This window comes from Mytilus californianus, unplaced genomic scaffold (genome assembly GCF_021869535.1).
Source record: "Mytilus californianus isolate M0D057914Y unplaced genomic scaffold, xbMytCali1.0.p SCAF_9, whole genome shotgun sequence".
NCBI classification, from domain to species: Eukaryota; Metazoa; Mollusca; class Bivalvia; order Mytilida; family Mytilidae; genus Mytilus; species Mytilus californianus.
This window is the reverse complement of record NW_026262745.1, coordinates 60580227-60598813: the sequence shown is the minus strand read 5'-3', so window position 1 is coordinate 60598813 and position 18587 is coordinate 60580227. Positions and strand designations below refer to the sequence as shown.

The window sequence follows — 18587 nt, the reverse complement described above, 5'->3', positions numbered from 1 at the left end:
AATTCATTCATCCTAGAACGAAGTATTAAAATAATTTAAATGCACATAGTAAAATTTCCTGTTATCAATAAGTATGAAATATTGCAATTTCATTGCTCCACTCTTTCAGATGCTTTAATACAAATAAAAATACATTGAAATGTATATGGCACAAAAAAAGAAAAATGGAAATACTTTGAAAATATCAACAACGTTTTGCACAGAAATTAATGTGTTCAAATTTCAGCAAAAGTTATTTATCAAAACTGAAATGTATATATATATGGCACAAAAGAAAGAAAATGTAATTCAAGTATCTTTGTAATTTGTGTATAAAAGGTGGTGATTTCAATCATGTATGAGGGTCTAGATGGGGTCCTTCATTTCTGTATTCTTTAATTTTTTATGTCATTTGTCTATATTCTTTATAATTTTTGTCCATTATTCTCTATTCTTTATATTTTAGCACCCCACTATTCTCTATTCTTAATTGTTTTTCCCTATTTCCCTTTTCTTTTTATTTTTTGCCTATTATTCTGCAATTTTTGCCCATTATTTTCTATTCTGAAAACCCCATCAAGACCCTCATGTACAAAGTAATTAATAATGATGACCATTCAAAGTGAACTGTCTAAATGCCCAATTAACTCTTTTTATACATTAAATTTTGTATCGACAACCTTATCCTGAATTTGGCATTAAATACAATAGTACTGTGAATTCATTTATTTTAAAAATTGTAACTTTAGGTATTGATTACATGGTTTTGCTTTAAGAAAATTTAAATTCATTCCACATTTGAAATTTGTGGTTGAGGTATACCAACGGAAATTGGTATCCAACAAGTAATAATGAATCCACAGTATATGGCTGTAGCTGAGGGTGGTAAAGGGTTATTTTCGTGCAACGTGATCGCCGATTTTTATTTTACTTTCAACATGTTTTTACTTTTTTATTTGACGTTCAGTCGTGCAAGAGAGGTGCCTTATTCAACGTGTTCTGCTTATTTAATTTTACGTGCATCGTAATTTTCAAATGCTTATTTTGCGTGCTCGGTATTTTTAAAAAAAAATTCAAACACTTGGCAGGGATCGTCAAGAAATACTTTTTTAAAAGCCGTAAACCACTTATATCATAAATGTGTATACTTAATCGGGAATATCAAGTAAAACGGAGAGTTTATATATACAAGAAGAAAGTGACTCAGTTACAAAAGGTTCATATCAAAGTCTTTATTTTTTCGTGCAACATTCATGACAGAAATTATTTCACGTTCAACGTGAAATTATGTCTTATTTCACGTTTTTTCCGTGCAAGCACCCCCCCTTTACCACCCTCGTAGATTAATATGACAGGGGACACATGCATAGAAGGAGAGGTGTAATCTGTTGACCAACCTACCAGGCCACACTCAGCTTGGAATTCTAGTTATTAAATGTTTTAAGGTGGTACATAACACTACAGGGAGATAACTCTGTAAAATTAGCTGAATGTTTTAATAATGTTCTATTGTTAAGGAAATATTAAGCTTCTCAATGATCAAAATTAGTGTTTGTCAAACTGCTATATATCCAATGAAATTTTTCCAATAAAGTGTGTGGTTCAAGATTTTTGAAATTTTTATATTTTTATCAAAGGGTCAAAGTTAATATTTTGTCAAAATTTTATGAAAATTAAACGAGTCAAATTAATTTTAGTCAAGGTGTTTGGTACCACCTTAACTCCATTGTTCTCTCTGTTTATCATGAACGTGTGAGACATTAACAGACCATTGGAATACTATCTTTTTATTTACACAACTGAATCTTAATAAACCAGATGTTTGTTTGGCTTTGCTGACTTCATACTACACCACATCGTTGTATGAAGTAATCTGAGTCAAAAAGTTGATTTCAGTTAACATAGCTGTTAAGTTATTTTTTTTCAATGTTTCTTTTACAAAACCATTACCCAAAATTTATATGTTTTTTTGTAACAATCTTTTGCTGTTTTGTTTTATCATGTACAAAAAAGTTTTAAAAATGCTTGAGAACTTAACATACATAGAATACATAGACAAGAATGACAAATCTTATGGATAAGGGAGACAATTTACATTTTCTGTGAAGTGAACATTGTCAGACTAGAAATGTTAAAAATAACCGAACAAAAATTAAACATGTTAAAGTTAGAGGTAGAATAAAGAAATATAATGCATTTCACATATAAAATAATAAAAGTCATTCATACAAATATTCAGCAAAAGAAATCAACAGATCATTTATAAAACAGCACTTATGTCCAATAAGCAAATGTCTAGTCATTAATTCTGTAAGAATTTATCAGCAAACTACAAATTTTGGTTTAACATTTATCTGAGTTTAATATTAAACCACCAATTTTTCTAGTCAGATATTTAAAATAACTTTGTGATATAAAATTTTATATCTTAATTCAAAATAAAGGAAATTTAGTCTTTATGCTTATTTTTGAAATATACATGTACATTTTTGAAAAAACATAATTCTGATGGGCAAATGATACATTTTTTGATTTTTTAACAGGGAATGTAAGAATTAAATCCACATTTAATGAGTGAAATGGAAAGATGGAAAAACAAAAATTGTGAATTTCAAATAATGAAAAGAAATCCACACAAGAAAAAGGTCAATTGAACACCATATTCTACCAGCACTATCACATTTCAAAGTTCAATTATCCTTAAAATAGGGATCAAAACTGTAATTTTACATATAATTTTAAAAAGGTCACATCGTAATAAACATGTGCATTAAGTTTCAAGTTGATGTGACCATAATTCCATGGTAAACTTCCTTAACCAAAACTTTATCCACATATGGGACAGATGGACGCACAGACAAGAATCATTACATCCCCCTTCTAACAAAGGCGACACATAATAATCTATGTAAGTTTAAGGCAGAACTACAGTTCATTATTCCTTCCAATTTTTTTCTCCAAGGAGTAAGAAAAGTTGAGCATGTAAGAAGCAACAATTCTTTTTTCTAAAATTTTTTTTTTTAAAAGTCCATTCAATTTCTTTTTTTTTTTGGTGGGGGGGAGGGGGGGGGGGGATTAAAAAATCAGAGTCCCAAAGAAAATACACAAAAAAAATGATGAGATGTTTTGCACTCACTCTGTGTTCAAAACTACATTGAAAGTTACTTATAAAATGCAAATCAGAATGTGAATTTCTTTTTTCCAAGAGTACAACCCAGTTCATTTTTTCATAATTGCAATGGTATTTTCAAGTGTAGTATAAGACAAAACTAAATAAAACCCTGTCTACATATAAAGTGAATATATAAAATAATTTACAAATAGCACCATCAGAAACCAGTGCACTGAACTCATTTACAGTAAAATAATAAAGAAGAAATGAATTTATGACATCTTTTTACTTTTCCATATGAGAACTCCATCATTACCACTAAACTTCAGTTAATATTTCATGAACATATGAAAAGTATTTACTGGCTTTGGAAAGTTACCAGCATATTAAAAGTAGAAATTATTTATCTTTCTATCTAGAATTACTTAGTGAAGAAAAAGATGAATATACATAGGATTTCAACATATGTAGATTCAAGATTTCAGATTACATGATTTAAATATCAAATGATCTTTATTGAGCATGGCAATCCAGCAAGTTTTGATAATAAATAGTAATTTTTACACCTTCAAAAGGCAATATTGGGAACCTCTGCTCTTTTTCCCGATGATGAGGTTTGTCCTACTGATATTTCTGTTTTTGTTCTATAATTTATAGCACTTTATTATGAATCCATGACAACACTTTTGACATAATATTGGTTATTCCAAAACACTGCATTCTGGGAATCAAGTCTTAGTGACTGATTTCACAATAGAGATTTTCATTGTTTTTCTTAAATTTTAAAAAGATGTCATAAATATTCTTGTACAATCCAGCACTTATACAGATCTGTACACAAATAAAAAATGTATATACATTCAAGATATAAAAATATAAATTGATGGCAAGGGCAGCTGAAAAATTGTGGACTTCATTAATTACAACTATTTAATACCCGGAAATTCCTCAAAATGCTTGACAAAATAAATCCATTATCTAATACTGGCACTTCAACAAAAAAAGTGTCCTTTCAAGTAATACATTCTGGTAAATTTAATACATTGTATAATGGAATGTAATTTGTGTAAACGTTTAAATATGACATTTTTTGTTGTTGCTAAATTTTACTTTTTTGCATTCTGTTCAGTATATTCTATTAAAAATGCTATTCGAACATAATGCAAGTGTATAAAATATTACAGAATTTTGTTTTTGACCTTCTCAACATGGTTACATTTACTCCCCCCCCCAAAAAAAAAAATAAATCATAAAACAATAATATATAAATCATGTTAATTCTAAATTAAAAAAAGAACAAAAAAAAAGTTTTAAACTTAATCATGTTAATGCTAGAGAACAATGGATTCCAATATTTAATGAAAATATTAAATACTAAATTAGCCTGACAGACCATTAAAGTATAAAAATATAATTTACTTTTTTTTTAAAGACTCCATGCCCTTTTGTAGAAGTCCTGATCAATACTGAAAATTTATAAAGCTAATTCTTAAATGTAATTGTACATGCACTGCACATCACACAATATGAATTCAAAAAGCATACATGAATACACAAAATTTGATTTTAGATCTATATAAACAGATCAAAAATATTATCAATCTATGTAAAAGAATTTTACACAGAATTTTACTCATTAAATATAGATCTATATAAACAGACAAAAATATAATCAATCTATGTAAAAGAATTTTACAATGAATTTAACTCATTAAATATAATTCAAAACAAAAACATCTCTCTTGCATTTTAATCATTTTTGTACAACCTCTAACAAATCAGAAAATATTTTCAGAGATTACAATGAATAGATAAACAGATCTTATATTTAGCATGGTATACTGGCCAATCTTTGCTTTGCTTCACTAGGGCTAGGCATGGAGGAATTCATGTGTCCAGTTTTTAGTGCTGATCAGGAAACATGCTGCCATTTTTGAATAATGTAAACAATACATATATTGATCATGTTGTTTATAATTTAAATTTTAAATAATTGTTAAATATATTTTACTTAATTTTGTATATTCCTGTATCTTTAAGTTAATGTCCACAAATTGTGGCAAACTACATTTACTTATCCCATCCTATGTCTGCAAATTTACACTATCCCTCAATGCACCCCATTCTTACTTTCAAATGCAGATAAACATACCATATCCTACTTTGCCTAGCTCTACTATAAAGCATTGAACAAGAATCCTAGCCTAATTATATGAGAAAAATTATAGTATGGAATTATTTTGGCCTACACCTGAATAGTATTAACTATGACTATATAATCAATTTTACCAATTTTTCATATTTTGACCCCAAAAATCTACTTTTATAATTCAGCTAATTTCTACAATCAGTATAAATATAAAGTACCCTACGATAATTTAGCACAATGTCTAAATGATTGCCAAGTTTTTGCTGTTTTCAGAAAAAAGTGCATGATGGGGTTTTTTGGTCTTTACAAAAATACATTGCAAAGTTTATGATTGATTGATGTTTGCATTAGGCCGCATCAGTGCAAAAAGGCTATATCACAGCAATGCAAATTTAAGAAAAACCAATGGTTCTTCTCATCAAGAAATCCTTCCACATTGACAATCTCCTTCCCCCAAAAAATCCCACCATACAGCAATTTTTGAAATTCTATTTTTTATTTTGTCTTTATTCATCATTTCTCTTCAATCAGCTGATTATGAAGATCCATCAAGCCTTTAAAATACTTGACTGTTTTGACTTTCAGCTCTAAAGTTGCATCTTCATCACAGATAAAAATCGTCTGCGGATGCTGCTGGAATGCTGAGACAGTCCACATGTGACTGACACCCTCTTCTATCGCTTTGTGTAAGGCATAGGCTTTGTGGGCTCCTGTGATCAGAATCATCACCTGTTTAATATAATAGGATACTGTAAATTCAGAATTTGTTTTGATTTTTGCGACATTACAATGGTATAAGTTTTGATAAAATAAAAACTGGCATTCTAAAATTTTTATAGCATTTTTTTTCTGAAATCGAAAATGAGTTATCTCCCGAAGATGCCCTTTATTCAACAATTGCATTAATATATATGCAGGCCATAATCTTGCCAGCGAAATGACGATTTAAGTCGCCAAAGAATTTTGAAAATCGCTAAATCTCGCCAGCCGACTGACTTTATGGCGAAGTCAAATCGCTATGAAAATCGGTAAAAGGGAGACAACTTGTGAATTCCAAGTCTCCCAGGTAAAAAAAAAAAGGCGACTGACAAGGAAAATCGACCCAGGACTAATACTGTCGACGATCAAATTAAATAAATACAACGGCGACTTTGAACATCCTCGGATATAACATTCAAAACTATTCAAACGGAAAACTGACTGTCTGTTAAAGTTATCATTTTACAATGATTTTTATCTAAGGATGTTGCGTAATCACTCAGCTGATTTGTTTTATTTTTATTTATTACGAGTCGATCAAATTTTACTATTCGGTAGGTTAAGGGTGGGAATTAACGGTAGATTTATCATATTCATTGCATAAAAAATGAAATATAAAAGGCAGAAAGACAGCTGATTGATAATGTGATTGCAAACGACGACACTCGACCAGCTGTGATCATTTGGTTGATGGGAAGATATCTTTAAAAAATGATAGAAATGAGTTCTTTATCGGTTAATTAATATGTGATTGACAGATATTTTCATTTATTATAGGCTTACAATCTTATACGAGAATCTCAAATTACAACTACATGTAACATGATGTCCTGGACATTCAATAATGTTTTACAAAATAATGACAAGTGGTGATATAAATCAAATTCCCAGTCATGTGAAATTCATCAGGTAAACTGGGAGTCATATTTTTCTGGACATTTAGAAATAAATTGAGGCAGATGCACATGAATTTAATGCATCATAATATTACTAGGCTACTCCCTCATGTCCCAAGCAACAAATTTTATTTAAACTTAAATTCAAGTTGACAGTACAAATGGTATCAATGAATAAATAACTACTATATTGTCTAAACCTTTTTATTAAGAACTTTCTATATATACATTTTGTACAATAACATGAAAAAACTGCAAGTATATTTCTTATTGCATATAAAACAATTTCCTTGGTGATAAGCACGAGAACACTATGTGACCGAAACGGTAATGGAATCTCACTTCTCCCTTTTCTCTCATGGAAGGAGAAGTCACTTCTCCCTCTCCAAAATCCTAGATTAGGCCCTGATATATGCACACCAAATTTTGAGTTTGTAATTAAATCCAGTCTCGCCTTCTTTTGCTGTTAATTGCAGGCTCAACAAAAATGAGAAAAAAAAATAATAAAAATATCCCTCTCTATACTATCTTTTGATTGTAAGTAGCTTCTGTCCAATTTTTGTAAAAATCCAGGATAGTTTATGAATCTAATAAATGTTTTAAAACCTTAAACTGCAGACTGTATGTAATGTTAACTGGAAGAAAAACTAAGTCCATTTATAAGTAAAATACGGAAAAAATGGAACAAAATTTTAACAAAATTTCCTTCTGGATACTAGCTTTTAATCATAAACAATATTCTGTCCAAGTTTGGTACAAATCCAAGATAGTTTAAGAAAGTTGTTAAAATTTTAAAAACTTTAACCACAGAGTGAATGTAATGTTAACTGGCAGTAAAACTAAGTCCATTTATAAGTAAAATACAGAAAAAATGGATTTTTTTTTTTACCAAATTTACTTCTGGATACTATCTTATGATCATAAACAAGCTTCTTTCCAAGTTTGGTAGAAATCCAGGATAGTTTAAGAAAGTTATTAAAATTTCAAAAACTTTAACCACAGAGTGAATGTAATGTTTCCTGGCAGAAAAACTAAGTCCATTTATAAGTAAAATACAGAAAAAATGGAATTTTATTTTTACCAAATTTACTTTTGAATATTATCTTATGATCATAAACAAGCTTCTGTCCAAGTTTGGTAGAAATCCAGGATAGTTTAAGAAAGTCATTAAAATTTCAAAAACATTAACCACAGAGTGAATATTTGTGAACGCCGCCGCCGACGACGGAATGTAGTATAGGGTCGCTATGTCTCGCTTTTTCGACAAAAGTCGAAGGCTCGACAAAAAATGGTTCTTGACTGTAGGGATATTTTGAAAGTCCATTCCTACTCTCCCACATATATTTTAATGGAATAGCCCTTACAGCTTTTCTGTATACAATACACACATAAATCTAGGTCACCCAAAACAAAACATTTTATTTGGATATTTGCTTTATTGAATTTTCAGAAAAATAAAATCATTAATCAATGAAATTTTGAGGATTTATTATTTATTCTAAGAGTATTGCACAGCAATAAATAGTCTCCTACCCATGAAAAATTTATTATACTGGAACAAATTAAAATGCTAACTTAATCTCCTGCTGCAAATATTGATCACTAAATCTGTTTATACTAAAATATATGAAGATGATGATGGGAGTTTTTAACGACCTTGACTGGCTATACAGTCCTCGCACGGTCGGTAAGTATATGAAAAGGTTTTCTTGTGAATCAAGTTTTACTACTCCAGTTGTATCAGCAAGGTTAATTTTCTAAGTCAGAAGACCATAACTCTGCAAAAAAATCATCTGAAATGAACAAAATTCAAACATGATCTGTAACTTGTCGTGGTAAAACTATATACCAAATTTCAAATTAACATCTTCAAGCATGACACAAAAAATACAGACAACTGATTACTTGCATAATTTTTCCAAGTACAAGGACCATAACTCTGCACAAAATCATCAGACTGGAACAATTTTCAAACTGCATCTGTAACTGGTCATGATAAAACTATATACCAAATATCAAATCAATTTCTTCAAGCATAACAAGAACTAGAGGCTCTCAAGAGCCTGTGTCGCTCACCTGTATTTACTGATGCTTTGGAAATCATGTAAAATAAGGTTAAAATCATAATTAATAGTATTAGATATTAGATATTATAATGATATCTAAGATAATAACAAAAAACTGCAAAATTTTTGTAAAATTACTAACTCAGGGGCAGCAACCCAACAACGGGTTGTCGGATTCGTCTGAAAATTTCAGGGCAGATAAATCTAAATCTGATGAACATTTTTGCCACCTGTCAGATTTGCTCTAAATGCTTTAGTTTCAGAGATATAAACCAAAAACTGCATTTTACCCTTATGTTCTATTTTTAACCAAGTCGGCCATGATGGTTGGAAGGCGGGGTCATCGGACAAATTTTTTAAACTAGATACCCTAATAATGATTATGGCCAAGTATGGTTATATTTGTCTCAGTAGTTTCAGAGAAGAAGATTTTTGTAAAAGATTACAAAAATTTACAAAAAATTGTTAAAAATTGACTATTAAGGGCAATAACTCCTAAAGGGGTCGACTGACAATTTTGGTCATGACAACTTATTTGTAGATCTTACTTTGCTGAACATTATTGCTGTTTACAGTTTATCTCTATCTATAATAATATTCAAGATAACAACCAAAAACTGGAAAATTTCCTTAAAATTACCAATTCAGGGGCAGCAACCCAACAACCGATTGTTAGATTTGTCTGAAAATTTCAGGGCAGATAGATCTTGACCTGATAATCAGTTTTACCCTGTGTCAGATTTACTCTAAATGCTTTGGTTTCAGAGATATAAGCCAAAATCTACATTTTACCCCTATGTTCTATTTTTAGCCATGGCGGCCATCTTGGTTCGTTGGCAGGGTCATCGGACACATTTTTTAAACTAGATACCCTAATAATGATTGTGGCCAAGTTTGGTTAAATTTGGCCCGGTGGTTTCAGAGGAGAAGATTTTTGTAAAAAGCTAACGACGACGGAAACGACGACGACGACGACGCCGCCGACGGACGACGGACGCCAAGTGATGAGAAAAGCTCACTTGGCCCTTCGGGCCAGGTGAGCTAAAAAAGGGTGAAAACTGATATGCCGGACTGACAGATGGACGGACAGACATACAGACGGAGTGCAAACCTAAATTCCCCTTCAGCTGTGCCGATAGGGGACTAATAACTTGTACCTGCCCCATCATAATAAATCTTATTACCTAACTAGACTAACTCATTATTAATTTCATTATTTCCTTTGCATTTATCATAACAATAACATTAATATTCTGCAGTCTTTGATTAAACATTTTATTACCCATCACATAAAAAAAAAAAAAAAAATGAATAACAAATTACAAATCTGAATGTATCTAATTTAAATAATGATTACCTCCCTTGCATCCATAACAGTTTGAACTCCAACTGTCAAGGCCTGTTTAGGAACTTTAGACAGATCTCCTCCAAAAAATCTAGCATTGGCAATAATTGTGTCGTTATTTAGTGTCTTGATACGAGTTCTTGACACCAGACTGGATCCTGGTTCATTGAAAGCTATATGACCATCAGGGCCTATACCTGAAAACAGAAAACTTCATCTGCCGGTTATAAAGTAAAACAGTAGGCAAATCACAATACTTTGTTTTAATAAATAACAAAAGCATTAAGAATGTTTGCTGATCTTGTTTTTGACTTTTTATCAGATATTTGGAATCCTCTGATTTTATCCATGCAGGGCATTCTAAAATTTGACCTTTAACCCTTCCTTTTCTTTTCATAAATTTATTACTTTTCATTTTAAAAGCCATTTTGGAAAACTTATAAAATCCCCAAAACAAGCACATGCTTTTTTAGTTCCTTTATTTTATATATACTTTCAATTTATAACAGTTTTAAAAAAAGCTTGTTATTTAGTATTAGCAGCTTGTTATAGTGCAGTAGTTTTTTTTATTTGTGGAACATTGATTTATTAGAGTATACTGTTCAACACTTTATTTTTGTTTATAAGCATAGCTTATTTTCACTGATGAAATTATGTATACTGCTTGAAATTCCAAAATATTTCATCCAAAACAAAACAAAATGTTAGAATTTTATCGCAGACCTTAAGAACTACTTTTTTTATGTTCCATTTCATGACTAAAAATGGTTTGTTTAACTTTTTTTATTTGAGCGTCGCTAAGGAGTCTTTTTTTAGACGAAACGTGTGTCTGGCATATCAAATTTCAATCCTGGTATCTATGATGAGCTTATTAAGACATACCTCCAACAAACAGTTCAATCCCACCAGCATCTGTGATCTTTTTCTCATAATCAGTACACTCCTTTATCAAATCTGTGGCATTGCCATCCAGTATGTGGGCATTCTTTGGATCTATGTCAATGTGTTTGAAGAAATTGTTCCACATAAAGGAATGATAACTTTCAGGATGGTCCCTTGGTATAGCTGAAAAATGCAATATTTCTCTTGCAGTACATGTTGAATGATTTCACATATATCAAATGGGAATAACTCAAATGAATTCATTCAACATACTAAAAATAAATGGTAAATGTGTCCATGGGACACGTATAATGCCCCCACTTGCATATAACGTTCTAAAGGGGCATACCTCAAGAATGGTAAATGTGACGCCACCCAAATTCGATTTTGATCTGTGTTTTGTGGTAATAAGCATTGAAAATAAGTTTCATAACATTTGGTTGAGGCAAACAAAAGTCTGAGTCTGATGTTAGAATAGGTTACAGAAGAAACTAACCAAAATGACCATGATCAACACAAATTAACGAAGGACTACATGTACTAGCAGTTACTGACATGCAAGTTCCAGACCTCAATTAAACTGATCGAAAGATTATATGTCTTCAACATATTCAAAAACAGATATGCATGTATCAAGGGGGTTAACTCTAATAATATACATGTATATCAACATGTTTATCAAAACTGAATGTCTTCACATATATCAAGGTGGATATCTTGAATGAAAAAACATTATTTCTTACTCATCCACATACACATAAAGGGGACTCAATTGAGCAAACTTTTTTTTTAAAGTTATATGTTTTCACATACACCAAGGGAGGTAATTGGATACAACTTACCTACAAACTCATTCATTTTGAATGTCTTCAAAATATGTTTTTTAAGTCAGATAACTTGATCAAACTTACCTACAAACTCATCCATATTGAATGTCTTCCAGATATATCAGTTTGATTGAAGGGAGATAACTTGATGAAACTTACCTACTTATTCAGCTATACAGAATGTCTTCAAATATATCCAGGGTTGTCCCAAAAATAATCCGTTGGGGAGATGGGAGGCTTTCAAAGTTATCAAAACTAGGTGGTTGCACTTTCCTTCGAATTTTGTAGGTTATATATAAATTTTAATTTAAATTTTTAATGGGTGGTCAGCATGGTCAGTGTCTTAAAAAAAATTGCTTCCGATGATGGTATGGATGAGGGGTCCTTTATTTCTTTATTCTTTAATTTTTTATACCATATTTCTGGATTATTCTTTATCTATTTTGCCCATTATTCTCTTCTTTATATTTCAGCACCCCATTATTCTCTATTCTTTATTTTTTGGCCTATTTTCTGTATTAGTTATTTTTTTTGTCCTTCGTTCTGCCCTTTTTGCCCATTATTCTATATTCTGTAAACCTAATCCAAACCCTCACTTATGCCCCCAATGCATTTAATTCTAGATCTAGAACAATGCTAACAAGGGAGATAACTTTATACAACTTACCAACATACTCATCCATATTGAACGTCTTGACATATTTGAAAGACAGCTTCCCTTGTTGGATGAATTCTATTAACTTTTTATAAGTTCCTAATGGAGTACTACCTGAAAGAAAATAATTACAGTACTAGACTTATAAGATACTTATAAAATAAGGAGATGTGGTATGATTGTGAATGAGACAACTATCCACCAGATTTCAAATAAAGTAGATACCGGTACTGTAGATGTAAGCAATTGTTGCCTGTCCAAAGTCAGGAACCTCTTATTAAGTGCATGGATGCTTTGGTTGCTGTTGTTCATAATTATTTTTAGTTTATTGTTTTGTACATTAATAAGGCTGTTGGTTTTTTTTAGTTTGAATTGTTTACATTTTGTAAAGGCATTTTACCTGTACAGTTTACTATAGAAAGGTTTTGATTGACACAATTTGAGCAAGAGTTACTTCCATTTTATTGCCATGTTGGAGGTCTATGTGTACAAATTGGTTCATACATTGTTAATCAACCAAATTCATTTTGTTATACTGACCACAAGTAGACATTAGAAAAAAGGGTTTTCTAAACAATTTTTATTTCTTTCAGTTTTGCTCAATTCATCTCTACCACCTAGTAAGGTTCTCTATAGCTAATCAGGCTTGTGTGAAATGCAATTTTCAATTTGGTTAGTCAAATAAGAAAATGAACCGTTATCCCTCCATAATGGCGGCCAAGGGAAATAAATCAAACCCAAATCATGTCATTCGAAACTTATCTGTATTGTATGGGTTTTGCTTATTGTTGTTATTTTTATATTCTTATTTACTTATCTATTATCTGAGGTTTTCATAATTATTTTAAAACCTGGATTCACAGCTGTGACTTTGCAATGAAGAACAGTACTTAATATCCTTTAGCGTGGCTCAGTACTTATACATCCCGCCATTGTGTTATTGTACTATGGTCATTTTTTATATTCTTGTCTTCCATTTTTGCTTATGTGCTTTGTCTATATGCCATTTTGTTTTTCTTTGTAGACATATTTGTTTGTTTTTATTAAGATTATAATACAATGTTGACTGCTGTACCCCTATTTTTGACATTTTTTCCTATTATGTCTGTTTGTTTTGTTCACACATTGTTTTCAATATCATGGAATTTTATGCAACTGTTATATATACAAGTGAGAGGTTTAGTTAGCTATATATATAGCTATAAACATGATAAACCCAGGTTTAATCCACCATTTTCTACATAAGGAAAAAGTGCCTGTACCAAGTCAGGAATATGACAGCTGTTTTGTTATTTTACTTTTTGCCATGAAGAAAAGCAACTAAAGCACTGTTCCTTTGCTTTTTGTATTTTTTGCTGTGGCTATATACTGATTTTGTGTCATGAATGGAAACCACATTTTGCTTCTTTTTTATTAATTAATTTCTTACTTTGATAGCTCAAATATTACCACAGCATAATATACATGTACCTCTATCCATTAATCACATGTTAATATAGCATAGCATCCTAAGTAAGTACTTCCACACATATAAAATGCTATTTTATGTACATGTATTGAAATATTGAATGACAACTACAAAAAAAAATTTAAAAGTGAACTGTGAATTACAGTAAAAAAGGGCGATTCCTGGACTTTAAGAGTGGCACTTCATTTTTTTCTCTGCAGCTCATATGCATATAAACAGCCTGAAGTGCAGAATTGATAGAAAGAGCTTATCCCAAGTTTTAGTAAGGCACTTAGCTTAGTTAACTTTTACTTACTGGGCAATAAAACTTAAAATTGAGAATGGAAATGGGGAATGTGTCAAAGAGACAACAACCCGACCATAGAGCAGACAACAATGTACATTTTAGTTTGCAAAAGTTTGGGCATAATGTAATTTACCTGTAGGTAAACCTAAAGTGAAGTATTTATCTGGTCCAGGATTAAAATCTTTAATTCTACGCCTGATATATTTAGCTGCCCATTCACTGACATAATCATAATTATCAAGAATTACTAGTCTCATCTGAAATAAAGAAAAATATATATGTTAAATTTCATAAAAATGTTTTTTTTTTCAATTTAGTTTAACTTTGACTTACATTACTATGGACTGTCATGACTGCATAATCATGATAATAGAAACATTTTATGTCAATTAAGATATTTTCATTTTTATATTTTTCCCCAGTATAGATTCTTCTGTGAAAATAAAATAAGAGTCTATATTCAGAACAATTTGTCTCAAATATCTATGTTATTGGTATTCAAATGGGAAATTTACAGATCCATACCCTTCAAACAGAAGAAAAAAAATATTTGTGAAATCAAATACAATGTCATGTACATTTATAAATTTGGCATACACAAATTTCCAGGTGTATAGAATTGTATGTAAAAGCATCAAGTGACTTCATTACATTAACCATAGCCCCAAACAAAGCATAAAGTTTAGGGCTCTTCCATTAAAATGTATGTGGGCCGGATGGCCCAGAGGGTAGGAAGGGACTTTCAAAATATCCCTACAACCAAGAAACAGCTATTTTTAAATAATTTTGCATAATGGTAATAGACGCATACTGAAAAAAAAACCATGACCCACATTCAATAATTAAACTTCCCTTCCTACCCTCCAACATACATTTTAATGGAATAGCCCTTATAACCAAAAGTGTCTCCAGATCATGTATGATAATGAAGGTCCTTATTTTCTGTATTCTTTAATTATAACGCTTATTCTATGAATTTCTTGTGAAAATGATTTTACTATTCCATCTTTCTGCAATCAAATCATTTCTTTCCTTTATTCTGTACATTTTTATTTCTGTAATCATTAATGTAAAAAATACCTAATTCTTTTCATTTCCACAGTTATTCGTTATACTTTTGCCCGGTTATTCAATATTATTTATATTTATAGTTCATTTTTTTTTTCATTGATTTTTTGCTACGCATTACTCTCAATTCTGTGAACCCATCCACACCCTCATGTATCAACATGATCAATTGGTGTTACAAATGTTAGTTCAATAAAACTTGTAGTTAATTAACTATACATTTTAAACTTTGTTATAAAGAATAATTTCCCTTTTGTTGTACTTTTCTTTGAAATAGCAACTATCTGTTAACATCTGGCAATATATCACATATATCATGTATATGTAGCATTTGAATAATGCTACAAAGATAGTTTAAACAATGACCTTGATGTAAATATTATAATTTTTAAATCAATTTGTTTTAAGTTATTTTTAGCATTACAGATAAGATTTTAGATCATTTTTGTGTGCATTTGTGTGTCCTAAGTCAGTAACCTGTTGTTTAGTGGTTGTCGTTTGTTGATGTGCTTCATAATTGTTTCTCATTTTTTATATAGATTAGATCGTTGGTTTTCCTGTTTAAATGGTTTCACACTAGTCATTTTTGGGGCCCTTTATAGCTTGCTGTTTAATGTGAGCCAAGGCTCCGTGTTGAAGGCTGTATTTTGACCTATAATGGTTTACTTTTTAAAAATTGTGACTTGGATGGAGAGTTGTCTCATTGGCACTCCTACCACATCTTCTTATATCTATATACACATGTATGTAACCAATGTTGATTAACTGTCTCTGTGTACACAACAAATAAATGTCCGTATACAACCAGATTAACTTTAACCTATAATGGTTTACTTTTTACACATTGTTACTTGGACACTCATACCACATATATACATGTACTACAACTTTGTTTGGGTCATGATCAACTTTGGTTGTCATGTTTGCAGAATAGTCTTGTATTATTATTGATGAAGAAAAACAACAAACAATAACAGCTGTTGGGGGTTTGAATAAAAAATCAAAAAGTTCTGTCTTATATTCATGATAAAATTTTGTTTGTTGATACCAATACTGGCATTAATAGAAGAGTGGAGAGAGCACTGTCTATATACATGTATTGGACATCATACATGTACATGTGATGGACTGTGAAACTCAAATTAGGAGATTGGGAAATTTTGGTCAGGAGTTTAGACCTCAGATCAGGAGGTTTGTTATGGACATAAACTTTGTCGTAAATGTAACTGTCATAACTGTGTGATGTAAAATTTGTTTTTAAAAGTGTTTTTTCTTCAATATTCCACCTGAATGCAATGTGTAACCATGTACAATGTAGCCTTACTGCTTGAATGATACACGTATACATGTAATTTGAAAAAAAATATTGAAAAGATTCTGTTTCTTGTTTTGTTTTTGGTTATTGACAAATTTGACTGCTCATAAACATGATAAATATCTTTTTTTAGTTCTACTATGATTCAACCTTTTCTTTGAGTACGAAGAGAAAGTCTAACTATATTGTTTTATTCCTGCCTCCATCTTATCTATTTGTATTCAATGTCATTAGCATAGATATACATGATATATAAGAATGAAATATGCTATACATTTATAAAATGATAGATAGATGAAAAATTAACAACCAATAGTTACAATGAGTTATGCATGGTTTTTAAGCATTAAGAAAGTCATTTTGCTAGAAATTTCAAGACTCAATGTTTCAAATGCCGTTAAATATATTAGCTAGAGCGTTGTCTATAAATACAGTGACAAATATTATTTAAGAACTAAAGCACTGGTCTATGAACACTGGGTCATGTTAGAATCGAAGTACCAGCTGGTTTGACTGTCTTTAGTTTAATACACTTGAATCTGTACTAAGATAATCCTGATCCTGGTAATAGTTTATTGTAGTTGTAAGGAGGCTGTGAATTGTCTTTGAGTCAATGTTTGTCTGTTAGGACTGAAACTATTACATGTATATAATGTCCCAGGTTAGGATCTTCTTAAGCATGCCGAATGTTCTTCATGTCCACATTGGTGTGTGAAATAGCTAGTATTTCTTTGCTGAGTTAAAAGTTTATTAATTGTTTTTTCTGCATCAAAACAAGGATTTGTATACTATACAAATCCTTGATCAAAACCTTCCGATTGATGTTTTGAAAACAACTTTCCACTTTTCCATCAATGCCAACTTATTTATCAGCATGTGCCATATCAAGTATTTAATTATATCCTATCACTTGTTTATTGTTCAATCATCTTTTTTCACTTGTTAATTAGCCGCAGGCCAGGTCAAAATCTCCACATGTTGCATAATCAGGTAAATTGAGGTAATGACAGTTACATAGGAAACGTTCGATACACTCTGGTTTTTACGTCTTCAATAACCAACATTTGTAAACATCATTGTCGAATTTGGTGCCAGAAATTTTACATTCATGTTGTATTTTATAATATTATACTGGATTTTTTCTCTTCGACGGGAGGACAGGAGGAGACCCCTGAAAATGGGATTATTGGGACATGGAGTTTAATTTAACATAATAACATTTTATTTGGTTTCAATTGGCCTGTAGACATTATTTTTACAGGCCTGACAGCAATTTCACAAGCTTGGTCTGGAGGATTAAGTTGAAGACTGAGCTGTATAATTTGTGTGTAACTGTGAAACCGCTCTTAGGTTCTTATGATATTTTTTGACTATTTGTGGACCATCTATAATAGTCAAAAAATATCATAAGGACCTAAGAGCTACGGTTCCGCAGCTATATTGTGTGAAGAGTAACAGGTGGTGATTACCATTCACAATGGAATCATTGGCAATAAGGCCATAAGATTGAGGATTGAATTTGAGGTTATCTATACAGTGACCTTGCATTCCCTTAACAAAATTGGAAAAAAAATGATTGTATTGCTTCTCTTCAAATGACTTAAATTAAAATAATCAGCTATGGATGTGTAAAATAAAGAAATAATTAAGTAAACTTGCGATGCCAATGGTCCAGATTCTGAATCAGCTGATTGATGCTATCGTAAATTCTGTTAACGACATCAACTTGTAAACCTTTTTTTTATCTAATAGATTTATCATCTTATTTTTCTGAATAATT

The 18587-nt window shown here is 30.8% G+C and overlaps 1 protein-coding gene across 1 annotated transcript; it reads right to left on the bottom strand.

Moving 5' to 3' along the window:
- Positions 1 to 3041: 3041 nt before the first annotated feature.
- On the bottom strand, positions 3042 to 18508 carry LOC127716196 (glucosamine-6-phosphate isomerase 2-like). Its single transcript, XM_052222321.1, has 6 exons — positions 18467 to 18508; positions 14558 to 14681; positions 12683 to 12784; positions 11189 to 11371; positions 10319 to 10503; positions 3042 to 5969 (listed from the first exon to the last, which is right to left on the bottom strand). The coding sequence occupies exons 2-6, from the start codon at positions 14679 to 14681 to the stop codon at positions 5754 to 5756; spliced, it is 810 nt and encodes a 269-aa protein (XP_052078281.1). The 5' UTR covers positions 18467 to 18508; the 3' UTR covers positions 3042 to 5753.
- Positions 18509 to 18587: the final 79 nt, after the last annotated feature.

Coding starts and splice junctions, on each gene's coding strand:
- LOC127716196 (XM_052222321.1), bottom strand. CDS start 14,681: ATGAGACTAGTAATTCTTGATAATTATGATTATGTCAGTGAATGGGCA. Junction 12,785..14,557: donor CACTTTAGGTTTACCTACAG/GTAAATTACATT, acceptor ATTTTCTTTCAG/GTAGTACTCCATTAGGAACT. Junction 11,372..12,682: donor CAATATGGATGAGTATGTTG/GTAAGTTGTATA, acceptor TGCATTTTTCAG/CTATACCAAGGGACCATCCT.